Here is a 12,423-nt window from a genome sequence, read left to right on the forward strand (position 1 = left end):
CTCGGGACGCGGGGACATGCCAATGACTGAGCCGTCGGGCCCGCTGGAGCCGGATGCCCGCAAACACAGTGTCCCGTGACACTGTGCTCTCTGGCGCGGGCACCTGCCGGGTGCCTGTCAGTGAATGCGGGCCCAGGGACCCGCACGTGTCCACGGTCCTGCCACTGCGTCGTTATGCCCCTTTCCGACAGCAGGACAGCAGGATCTCCTCCACCCCACAGCCCCCCGGGGCTGGAGGAACAGCGCGGTCTCCTGACCGACGGGAGGGGCCATCTTCCCTTCCTGAAGTCAACGGATGGAAGAGAAGTAGTCGGACGGTTTCATTCTCTAGAGATTGTCAAGTTAAAAATGTTCGGTATATACGTGTTACATCGAATTATGTGTTCAAGGTTATATTTCTGTTTGGAAGCCAAATTTTCTTTTATTTTTGTAAAAGGTTTTATTTATTTGACAGAAATCACAAGTAGGCAGAGAGGCAGGCAGAGAGAGAGGAAGGGGAAGCAGGCTCCCCGCTGAGCAGAGAGCCCGATGCGGGGCTCGATCCCAGGACCCTGAGATCATGACCTGAGCCGAAGGCAGACGCTTAACCCCCTGAGCCTCCCAGGCGCCCGTGGAAGCCACAGCTTCCCCCGTTCTCAGAACACTTGGCCTTGGAGCACCGCGCGCTCCATGTCCTACCGTGTGGGAGAGGAGGCCCCCCCAGAAGTAAACCCAGAGGCCCCCGGCTAGACTGAGAAGCCCCTGACTTAGGTCATTCTGTCTGCACGTACGTGGCGGTGAAGGAACCCCACGCAGGCTCTGGAGAAGCCCACACAAACGGACTGCAGCGGGAGATCGAATTAGTCCTTCTCACAGACCTGCCGCTCGGAATGTCCAGGATCCAGCAGGCAATGGCCGGTGCCTGGTCTGCAGAACCAGAGCCTTGGTCCCTCCTGGGTTGAGGAGGCGGTCAGGCCGGGGTTTCCAGGGCTTGGGATGGTGGCGGGGGGGGTGGGGTGGGGGGTAGGGGGTGGAGGGAGGTGGGGGGTGGGCGGGAGGAACTTCTGCTGGGCAGCGGGGGCTGCCGGTGGTGGGCAGGGCGGACGCCACACCCTCCAGTAGGTGCTCGCAGCCCCGGCCACTCCCCCTTTTCCACCCAGTTCAGAACAAACTACTGGTTTTGTTTCAGGGCATTTGCACGTGAAAGGCAAAGAAGAAAAAATGTCCAAATCGCTGAGAAATTACATCACTATTAAGGTAACGGTGCCCCCTGACCCGAGTCGCCGCCCCTGGTGCTCCTGGCCCTGACAGGCCCGTGTTCCCTCCACGTTGAACTTACTGTTCTCGTGGTAAACGCACGCGGCGACAGTCCGCGTTCTGGTTCTCGGCCGGGTCCCCCTGCCCTCTGCGGGCCGGCTTCCCCATGGACATCTGCCTTCGGACGCTCACGCCACCTTCTTCCCTGAGCCTTTGTCCACGCGGCGACCCTGAGTCCCATCACCCCGTTTCTGTCCCAGCGCCCACCTGCCAGCCTGTGGCTTGGGGGCTTCGCTGTGTCGTGGGGCAGAGGGACAGCGTGTGAATGTGAACGGAAAACGTGTGAACTCACACGGTGCTTCAGACACTTTGCTCTTTGTCTTTGGGCCCATGAAGCCAAATGTGGTTTTAACTGCAGATACTAAAATGACAAGGACAGTTATGAGACCTTCATCCCCTGAACACACGAGCGCTAGCCTTGTTCCCACCATCGTGCACACAGTCCTGCCCCCGTGCACGGTGTCACTGACGCGGTCTGGGAGAGGGGACGGCAGCCTCGCGCAGCGTCCCACACCCACGTCCGCCCCCCTCAGCTCCCCTCCTCACAGGGGCTGCGTCACCTCTCATCGTCACAAGAGGGGTGAGCACTGGACAGAAGGGATGTTGAGGGAGAGGGAGACCACGTCCACGTCACTTCCACCACCGCGTCACGGTGATTAACGTCCTGTGGTCGATAATCCCTGGGCCTGAGTGTGATTAAATGTCCTCACAGGCAGGTCTGTCTGGGGACGCACCATAGGTAGAGGCTTCAGTCCTTCACATGCTCAGGCGTCCCCGGGGGCTTGAGTGTATCCCCCGTGCTCGGGGCGGGAGCTGGAAGCCAGAAGGGGAGCACTGCTCGTACATTCGTCTTCATGGACCTTCCTGATGGAAATGTTGTTGTGCACATTTTCCTCCAGAAAAACACAACTTACACACTCGCCACGGAGACTCAAGGTTACTACTTTCCTGCATTTGTTGTGTTTTCCGTATCGACGGGTATGGTGGGCGCATGTGGGGTTACTGGGCCGCTGGACGGCGTGGCACTGCCCCGTTCTGCGTGCACGTCCCCAAAACAATGACGTTTCCCTGCGTAACCTGGACGCCAAACGTGTCAGCAGTCATTCCGCAACATGAGTGACCTCGTCCGCGCTCTGATTTTCCCTGTGTCCCAATGTCCTTTATAGCCTGGATTCTTCTCAGACAAGGATCCAGTCCAGGTTCATGTGTCGCATTTGTATGCTGTGTCTCCTTGGATGTTTCAGAAGACATTTCACCCCAATGAAACGCAGAGAACCGAAAAGTCACCGTGGAGACCGTGGTTACGTGCACAGCGATGTTGTGCGAGAGCACTCCAGAGCTTCCTTGTCTGGCCAGACCTAACCTTTCCCTGTGCAAGTCCCGGCAGCCCTCCCCAGCCCCCGGCATCCACCGCACTGCTTCCTGCTCCCCTGACCTTGAGTGCTCTGGGAGCCCATGGCTTCCTGCTCCCCTGACCTTGAGTGCTCTGGGAGCCCATGGAAGCACAGACTCGCGGTATTTGCCCTTGTGACCAGCGTGTTTCGCTCAGTGTGATGTCCTCCAGGTCCGTCCACTGGCGCAGGCGACAGAGCTCCTCCGTCCCCAGGGCTGAGGGACGCTCTGCGGTGGTGGTGGGCTGAGGGTGTATTTTTGGCTTCTACTCTTCAGCAGTCTCTCTACATTTATTTTCCGAGTGGTGTTGACGTCTCGAAGACACGAGGCCAGTTTCGTTGAACGTTGTGCATTTCCTGTTTGTTTCTCTGTGGCGTCTCGTGGCTTGTTCTTCTGTCTCCTGTTCCCCCGGAGCTGGAAGTGAGGTGTCAAGGCTTGACTGGCGGGAACCCTTCCTCTGCGGTGCCGTGGGCTCTCACAGCAGCCCCCTGGGGGCCACAGCGCCAGGCTGTCCTGCTGTCAGTGACGCTGGGTCTGAGCACTGGGGTCAGCGATGGCCCCACATCTCTCTGATGTGGACATTCCTCTCTCCCTCCCGTGTACACGGACAGCAGTGACGTTATCTGCCGTCAGGCGCCCTGTTCCCTGACAACCTGCCACCTGTGGTGTTTGTACCCATGGCGGCTTCGTCCCGTCCTGCCCGTCCACAGCCGTGGGGCGCACGCTGTGTGGCGCTGTGGCCTGGCTGGCCCTCCTCTTCAGAGAAGGGCTGTGTCTGCTCTCTTTCTAGTATTGCTAGAAGCTCAGCTCGTGCACTTCGTGTGTGATCAACTCAGCCTTTATTCTTTTGGGGCTAATTTACCCCAGATGTGACCTGGGGTAAGGGGAGGAGGCGGCTCTCTTGAGTGGTTCCTGCGTCCCAGGGCAACGCCCCGCACGCCCCTGTGCTTTAGGCTCTATTTCCCTTTGCCTCTGGCCCCAGAGCTGCCACTTCTTCCCGGAGCCTCGCTGCCTCGTGGGGACATGGAATCCTGAGCCAGGATCCGGGCATCTGGCGCGTTTGCTCCGCTGCGGTGACGCCGCTGCCAGGCCTCTTCCGGGCAGAGCTGGCGGACGAGGCGGACGCGCGCACGAAGCGGTGCGTCGCGGGCGTTCACGGTGGGCTCCCCGCGTCACATGACGGGACCGGCTTCTCTTAGCTCTCTCTCCTTCTCCGAAAGTCGTGTTTCCTTACAGCGGCACATCGGCTCTGTGCTTTCTCTTAAAACTGACATGTTCCAAAATTGAACACCACTGTTCCTAACCGACAGTAAACTGTTTTTACACTTGAGTTTAAAACTCAAGTTAAGATTTTCTTGCAATTCTTGTTTTAGTAACAGCTTTACTGAGACATAATTCCCGTACCCGAGACCTCGCCTGGTACCCTGTGTCATTCAGTGGTCCCCACGTCTTCACAGAGTGGCCGGCCGCCACCACCACCTGCTTGATGTGCCCTGAAGTACTCACTCCCCCCGACCCCAGCCCCGGGCACCCACTGGTCTTTCTGTCCCCGTGGACTTGCCGGAGCGGAGCTTGTGTTTCTTGTCACTCTTGGCAGCGTGGTGGGGGGTCATGCGGGTGGCACACACCCGCGCGGTCAAGTGTGAGGATTTGCTGTGTGGCATCCCCTTCGCTGCACAGAGGCTCATCTGTTAAGTCTGTTTCCAGGTGGAGGACATCTTTCCCCTTTTCCTTTATTTTCCAAAAACACGAGGTGCTGTGTTCAACGGGGAGCACAGACAGGAGCGCCGGGACGCCGTCCCCCGAGCGGCTCCGCTCGCAGCGCCCGCTGTGACAGGAAGGAGCCATCTGTGTGGGAGGCCTGTCTCTGTCCCCGCGGCGAACCGTGTGTCCTCGCTTCTCCCCGTTCCCGACAACATAACGTTTGGGTCCGATCTTCGAAGGACTGGATTTCGCGGTGGGGAGTTTGTAGGCGGCAGACCGGGCCGGGGCGCCCGCGGCAGGACACGCGGAGCTGCGGGGTGTGAGGAGCCACGTCCTCCCCGGCCGTGCCCCCAGCCGCCCCGCTCTGACCCCCCGTGGCCGTCGCCAGCTTCTTCGCGAAGCTCGTGTGTGTAAATACGTTCCTCGGTTTTTCTTCCCACATGAGTGCTTGTGCGGTGTGCGACCTGCTTTATCCGCATAGTGAATCTCTGGGGTCAGTCTCTTCCGTGTGGGGTTCATTCTTCCGAATGGCTGGGCTGTCCACTGCACCCTCATTGACTTAACAGGGCCCTGTTGAGGGTCGTTGAAATGATGTCCCATTTCTACTAGAGAGCGTGCATTTTAACTGTTCTAGGTATCAGAGTGTGTCACTTTTCACAAGCCCTTGGGGGCCCACGAGGGTGCTGTACGTGATGAGTAGTGTGACATAAGGCAGAATGTTCTGGACAAAGCCTCTGGTCACGTAGCAGTGTCCTCGACGTGCCCGCCAGCTGGAAGTGTCCGTTTCCCTTGTGCACACGAACACAATAGAATCCTCATGCAGTCGACCTTGTCCTTTTTACCTTGGTGAAGATGGACAGCCCGACTTCACATTTCCATTTCACTGTTCATCGCGGCGCGTTGGAGCGTGAGCTCGTCTCCTGCGACTCCGTATCTCCGCCAGGCTGCAGGGTTGCGGGCAGTCCCTGGGGACGCTCAGCCATGTCTGTCATGGAAAAAACACCTGTCAGCTTCCCGGTTTCTAGCAGGAAAAGGTGTGCCTTCGAGCCCTCATCATTTTGGCAACCACGGACGGCTTTTACGACGGTCTGCAGGAAAGCCTGACTCTGCTTGATGGACCGGAGTCCGCATGGGGAAAGTGGGCCAGATCACGGCTCAAAACGGGCCTTTTCGAATCTCTAGGTTGTGATTTGGGACCCGTTACTTGACTCTCAAAGTCGCTGCCTTAACTTGCGAGCTGGTACGTCGAGTTTGCAAGGGTCACTGCCTGATGACCAGGCGGCTGGGAGGTTGTGCGCCGCCTCCGGACTCCCCGGCACCCCGGCCTGGTGACACTTCGCCTGTCGGGGAGCGGTGTCTGGGCTGCCACGAGGTTAGTTTTCCAGCCGCTGACTCTGGTGTAGTAACTACGGTGCATCGGAGGTCGGTGGGTCTGCTCGGCCTTCCCCGGAAGGCTGTCCGTGCGCCTGCTCCCGGCCGCTTCTCTCCATCAGCCCAGGGAAGCAAGGGGTCAGCTTAACCCCGGGGCCCGACCCTGTCACTGCTCCAAGGGGGGCCACCTGCCGGACCTCGTGCGGGGTCCCAGCCACTGTGTCCCCCAGTTGTCACACTCTGGGTTCACTGTTGCTGAGGGGAGGCCAGAAACTGCTAGACACAGAGCAGGTTCACGGGAGAAGGGCAGAGAACATCTCTCTCCTCACAGAGAGTCCATGACGAAGGGGCAGGATGGTTTCAGGTTTTGACCCAAACTCCATGTTGTCGGATGGTCCTGCTGGAGCTGGCTTGTCCTTGGCGCCGGTCCCTGGTGGTGTGGCCGAGCACGTCCCCGCGGAGGCCGAGGCCGCCCCTTCCCCATCCCTGTGAGGCCACTGAGCGCTTCCTGCTGCGGCCACCACACCGAGCTTTTGTTGGAACATCGTGCTGTTTCAGTAGGTTCTGCAAGGTGTCCCCAGTTCCCCCTCCGAACAGAGAAGGGGCACGCTTCTTTGTGTAGACGCTTTGGAAGTCATCTGTTCAGTGACAGGTCCTGGGTCAGTGGTGTTCAGGCAGAGGTGGTGGCATGTTCCCCAGGGAACCCAAGCACGGGGCTGCATCACCGCAGCACGGACATGAGCCCGGGAGCTGGGCGCCCGCGCTCGGCCACGGCGTCGTGGGAAGGGGCTCCCGCGGGCATCAGCGCAGAGCCAGGGCCGCCCCCAGATGGCCTTTCCCACAGACGCTGCCGGACCAGGGAAGACCCTGTGGGAACAAGGCGGGGGGTTGCACTCACAGAGAGTCTGGGAACAAAACTTTTCCTAAAAGTTCCTGACGGCTCGCTCCGCGAGATCGGCCCACACCGCTGCGGTCCGGGCTCTGGGTTCCCGTCTCTCCGTCTCTCCGTCTCTCCCCCGCAGGACTTTCTGAAGACGTTTTCCCCTGATGTCTTCCGCCTCTTCTGCATGCGGAGCAGCTACAGGTCAGGTGAGCGAGACGTGGGGCCCATGGGCACGCAGGGGACTCGGGGCCGCGTCTGTCGAATGGCTGAACCCAGCCTGCCGCCCGAGAGGGAGCCCGGCCCCGGCTCCCAGCCAGAAGCTTCCAGAAGCATGTCTCTCGGAGGCCACGGTTTTTGCGGTCAGCCCGGCTGCCCCATGTGGGGGTCTGGTGGTGGGGCTCGGTGGAGGGCATGTCCTCGTGCGGAGAAGCGCACAAGACGGGCCTGTCCTCGCGGCCTGGGCTGCCCCCACCCCCGGGGCCCTCTGTCCCCACTGCGGCTGGTCTGCTCAGACAAGGCCCAGGGCTCAGGGCACTCTCCTGCCCCGCTCATGTGCCGGTCTCCGCGTACTGAGCCCCGCGGCCGGAACCCCCTGCGTGTTTCCCCCAAGCTGGCGGGGCCCGGGTGTGGGCGTGGGCAGCGGCAGCCCGGGTGACCTCACGCGCCCCCTTCACAGCCATTGACTACAGCGATGGCACCATGCTCGAGGCCAAGCACCTCCTCCTGGGGGCGGCCGCGTTCGTGGGGGACGCCCGGGCTTACATGAAGGGACAGCTGGTGTGCGGCCCCGTCAGGGACGATGTGCTGTGGGAGAGGTAGGTGCCTTCCCAGCGTCCACCTGGGTGTCCCGGTAGGTGGGGGCAGCTTTTCGAGGCTGAGGGCCCCTGGAGGTGCTGGTGCAGGGGTGCCTCGGGCAAGCCGGTGGTCCCGTTGGGGAGGGATGAGGATGCCCTGCCTGCGGGGGGTGGCTGGGCCGGGGGGAGTCACGCCCGTGCCTGGATGGTGGGGAGGGGGCGCTCGCTGGTGTTTGTCGGTGACTGAGGCGGAGGCTCTGGTCACCTTGCTCCATGGGAAGGAGGGCTGGCAGGGCGTGGCCGTGCCGCGACGGCTGAAGAGCAGTGCGGGCGGTCTCGGCTAAGCTCAGATGTGGCCAGGAATTGACCAGCAGGTCCGCAAAAGTCGAGTGCGTGTGCCACCCCCACCGCTGTCACCTGGGTAGTGGCACACAGTAGTTTGTGTGGTCACACGACGGTGCCAGGACGCTGTGACAGTGTGGCGGCTCAAGCTGGGCCCGGCTTTGGGGCTCCTGACATAGGGAAATCGTGTTCCCCGTCCCATTGCTTCGTTAGAAAACTTGGTCATCCTTGTTTTGTCACACGTCAAAGACAGACTTGACATCCGAGGTGGTGAGAAGCTGGGAAGGTGCGGGAGGTGCTCGTGTCGTTAGGACAAGCAGCGAGCACGGGTTTGCTGCGTTCATCAGATGCCGTGCCTGCCTGCAGCGTCGCGGGCGGGTCCCCCTCCCGGAGGACTCCCTCAGAGGACTGAAGAACCCGAGACTCCTTGGGGGTCGGCCTGGGAAGGAGGGAGGGCACTGGAGCGGAGTCTGTTGGCCCCAGCCGTGGGAGCCCAGGGGACAAAGTCCAGCGCAGTGGGGCAGGGCGTCTGGGGGGGTGGGGTTGTGTGGCTTGGTGTGACCATCTGGACAGGAGGTCACACCAAGCTCCCCAGCAACAGGAGTGGTAGAGGGGGAAGGCAGAGGCTGTATGCCACTCAGGAGAGCCAGGTTCTGCTTTGTGACAAACAGTCCTGCCTGTGGCCTGTTCTCCCTTCCTGGTCACTTGAGGCCAGGCTGGAGAGCGGTCACTGCCCCACCAGCCAGGGCAGCAGGCCTGGCAGAGGAACAAGAGTCCAGGGGCTCCCCCCTCCCCAGCTCACTGGCCCAGACACGGATGCCACTGTGACTGATGGCCAGAAGGGGTCCCGGGCCTCCACTTGGGTGTGAGGCAGCCCTGAGGCCAGTCCTTGCCCATGCCTGGACGCTGGGGGGTCTGCAGGAAGTGTGGTAGAGGCCAGCAGTAGCCTTGGAGACAGAGCTTCAGTGTCTGAAGCAGCAGATGTGCAGGACAGAGCGGACCTGGGTGTCCTCGCCATGGCTGGGGAGGACAGAGGAGGTGGGGAGAAGCTGGCAGGGGAGGGGGCCTGGCAATGGAGGGAAGGGGGTGGAGAGGCCACAGCCAGGTGCGGGGAGCAGGACACACTCCGAGCCCAGCGGGGCCTGTGTCCTAGGCCTGACAGGGCCACCGGGCCCTGGGCGTAGCAGGGCTGCTGCTTAGAGGCTCAGACAGGCTGTCTGTGCGCGCAGGCCACACGTAGGGATCGGGGCGGGAGGCGTGAGCAGACACTATCCCCCCGGACCTGGGGCCACCCTCCCCCCACCCCCGGCAGAGAGGCCGGGCCATGGTCACGGGACCAGGTGTCCTGCGCGCAGGCTCTGTGGGGTGGGGGTTTGCGTCGGGCTGTCCTTTCCTCCACCCAGGCCGGCACGAGGCCCGTGTGTGCGTACTGCAGGCGACTGACATGGCGTGATGCCGTGTGAAGCTGTCGCTGCGCAGCTGTAAGCCACTGGGGGATACGTGTACGGGTGTGTTCAGCCCCAGCTGTTAGAGGCTTTTTCCAAATCCGTGGTAACGGACGGCTCTGAGCTGATGTGACGCCGTGAGGGCTGTCTGCGCGCACACGTGTGAGCCCGGTCCAGAAAGGGCGAGGAGCAGACGCGCGGTCACGCCTGCCCCGGGGAGGGACCGGCCTGCGCCCCGTTCCTGCTGCTGGGCAGCCCCTGTGTCTCTCCCAGGCTCCGCCACACCAAGGAGGCCGTGAAGGCTGCCCTGGCGGACGACTTTGACACGCCCGCGGCCGTGGACGCGGTCATGGAGCTCGTGCACCACGGGAACAGACAGCTGAAGGCGCACGCTCAGGTGTGTCCCGGGGCGGCTCGCAGGGTGGGGAGCTGCTGTGGTGGCTTCCGCTCCCCCGGAAGGCACAGCCACCACCCTACCAGCTGCCCAGGGTGGCCTCCGGGCCTGCCCTGACTTCCGGGGTGCTTCATTCTGCCCTGAGCTGACCCCCCAGCAGGGAGGTCCTGCACACGGACAGGTGGACCCACATGTTTGCTAACAGGGCAAGCGCGTCATCTTCCTGTCTGCTCCGAGCTTGCTGGGATGTGAAACAGGACATGGGGGAACACTGTGTGCAGGGACCACCCCCGCCCCATGCCCATGCAGCCTGGCCCTGCTGTGGGCCTCTGCCCCCCATGAGCTAGTAGCCTCCTGGAGACCCGCCTGCTGACGCTGTTAAACAGGGGTCAGGGCTCAGCGTGTGGGTCTGGGGGACACCAGCATGCAGGTCCTAGCAGGTCCCCATATTACAGGTGGGCAGATGGAGGTGGGGGGTTCCCTGGCTTCCCCATGGTCATATGTGGGGCCAGTGAGGGGCCCTGCCAGGGCCATCCCCGCCACACGAGGTGCGACCCTGTGGCAGGAGCGGTGGCCTGCTGCGTCCCTGAGTTTCTACAGTGTTCTATCGGCCCCTCATCCCCTCCTCTGGGTGGTCTGTCACAGGAACCCAGCGGTCCCCGGAGTCCCGCCGTGTTCGGCTCCATCGTGTCCTACGTCGAGCAGTTCTTCGAGACCGTTGGGATTTCTCTGGCGGAGAGACAGGTACGCCCTGCCCTTCTCGGTCCTCGCCTGTGGCAGGGTCCGGGTGTGCTCACCACCGCCCTCTCCCCTTTTACGATGTTCGTTTAACGGACAATTGTGTTGAATGTACTGATGTGCTTGAGAAAATGTTACGGAAAAAGCAAGCTGGGTCAAAGCTGGTGTCTTACTAGCGGACGCTGCAGGGATTCGGAGCAGAGCTCGGCCCCTCTCGGCCGCACCCCGCGTGCCGTCTGTCCTGCACACGTTCTTTTCCCTTGTTTCTCCTGGAAGACTCTGAGTGTGGCCGGGTGCACAGTCGGACGACCCTTCCCCGGCCGAGCCCCTCGCTGTCTCCCACAGCACGGGCCCCTGTGCCTTCCCCCGCCCAGCGCTGGCCAGCCTCCCGCACGTGCACCCCCTCCCCGCGCCCCGCTCCTTCCCTGCACCCTTGCCACCTTGCTGCACCGGGAGACCATGCGTAGGAACCCTGTGAAATGGGTCGTCAACGTGGAAAGGCCTGGGCTGCGGCCTGGCCTGACCACGCGTGTGCTGGGACCGCTCAGGCTTCCCGGACGTGGAGCCGGCGCCCGGCCCTTGTCAGGAACCCTCGCTCGCCTCCCCCACCTCCATGGCAGACACTGGATCCCACTTGGGGCTCACATTTTTGTAACCAGAAAAACGGTCTTTTATCGTGGAGGTAGAAACTGAGGGTCCTGTGGTTGGAGAAGCTTGACCCCAGGGTTGTAAACGTGTCATTTTCTTCACACCCGTGAGCACCGACAGGCTCTGGGACCCCTCCCCATGAGGCAGAGGAGTCATGTAGGTGAGCGAGGACTTGACCCACTGGGTTCTCCAGCTCGGTGTGCAGAGTCAGTCTGTGAACGGGCAGCAAGAGCATAGGTGTGTGCGAACCACACGAGAGCTGGATGTTGCTTTCGGGGTTTGGTCCGAGGATCAGATTGGGTTTCACGAGGCTCGGCTGGCACGTGCAGACCCTGCCCAGGGAGCCGGCTGCTAAAGACGCCCGAGACGCAATAGCATCTGTGGGACAGGAGCAGGGCGGCCCAGGCGGGCGGGCCTCACGGGCAGTGCTGCCGAGGACACAGACGGGAGCCCTGGGTCTTTGCCTCCCCGCGGCACTAGGGAGCACTGCCTCGTGACCGGGCCTGTGGGCCAGGAGAGCAGGGACCGGCCAGCAGCCCGGGCCCGGGGAGAAGAGCCGGGGGAGGTCGGGCTGTGGATCAGGTTGGCACTGAATGCCACGGGCCCAGCTCTCGGGGCAGCCGCCAGGACCCCACTGACCATGCTGCTCCGCCTGGGGCAGTCTGTTGCAGGGGACAGCAGCCGGGCCACTCTGCACAGCGTGGTGGACGAGCTGGTCCGCTTCCGGCTGCGGGTGCGGCAGTTCGCCCTGGCCACAGGAGCGGCCACCCGGGAGGCCCGACAGCAGCAACTGCTGGACAGGCAACCCCTGCTGGAGGCGTGTGACACTCTGCGCCGGGACCTTGTCGCCCACGGCATCAGCATTAAGGTGAGCCGCTGCCACTGTGGCCTGCTGGCGGTGGGCACGGCCACCCCAAGGGCAGCATACAAATGTGCAACGGTCAGAGCCTGCTGAGTCCCCCACCCCAGAGCCTGCAGCCGGGCCCCGTGGGGGCATCAGGGTGGGCAGTGAGCCCTGAGCGTCTGGCCCACTTCCCTCATGCCTCCTCCGCAGGACCGGAGCAGCACGTCCACATGGGAGCTGCTGGACCAGAGGACGGAAGACCGCAGACCGGGGAGCTGACGGCCCCCAACACTGTCCTGTGCTGACGCGGAGGCCTCCTGTCCTGCCTGTCCAGTCAGCATTAAAGTCAGTCCAACCGATCGTGTGTGCCTGAAATGTGGATTCTTCACGGTACCGATGGCTACACACAGGGGCCAGCACTGGTCCTGATGTGGGACCCTGGGTCCTGGGGTGACGTCACAGGAGGACCATGAGCCCTGGAGCCCAGGGCAGAGGACATAAGTCCTACAGGGGCCCGGGGCCTGTGGCTGAAGTCCAGCAGGGCACAGCGGCCTATACCTCAGGCACCAGGC

General features: G+C 62.4%; 1 protein-coding gene across 3 annotated transcripts in view; it reads left to right on the plus strand.

Moving 5' to 3' along the window:
- The window catches only part of CARS2 (cysteinyl-tRNA synthetase 2, mitochondrial), a 38,468-nt gene extending 26,257 nt beyond the window's left edge, over positions 1-12,211 (plus strand). For all 3 annotated transcript variants that reach the window (XM_032314403.1, XM_032314405.1, XM_032314404.1), the window contains 7 exons: positions 1,169-1,236; positions 6,786-6,852; positions 7,323-7,461; positions 9,501-9,624; positions 10,267-10,365; positions 11,669-11,875; positions 12,062-12,211. In XM_032314403.1, coding sequence (XP_032170294.1) covers positions 1,169-1,236; positions 6,786-6,852; positions 7,323-7,461; positions 9,501-9,624; positions 10,267-10,365; positions 11,669-11,875; positions 12,062-12,130 — 773 coding nt within the window. In that variant the 3' untranslated portion in view covers positions 12,131-12,211. The remainder of the gene's footprint in view (positions 1-1,168; positions 1,237-6,785; positions 6,853-7,322; positions 7,462-9,500; positions 9,625-10,266; positions 10,366-11,668; positions 11,876-12,061) is intronic.
- The last annotated feature ends 212 nt before the right edge of the window (positions 12,212-12,423 follow it).

Source organism: Mustela erminea, chromosome 15 (assembly GCF_009829155.1).
Source record: "Mustela erminea isolate mMusErm1 chromosome 15, mMusErm1.Pri, whole genome shotgun sequence".
Taxonomy (NCBI): domain Eukaryota; kingdom Metazoa; phylum Chordata; class Mammalia; order Carnivora; family Mustelidae; genus Mustela; species Mustela erminea.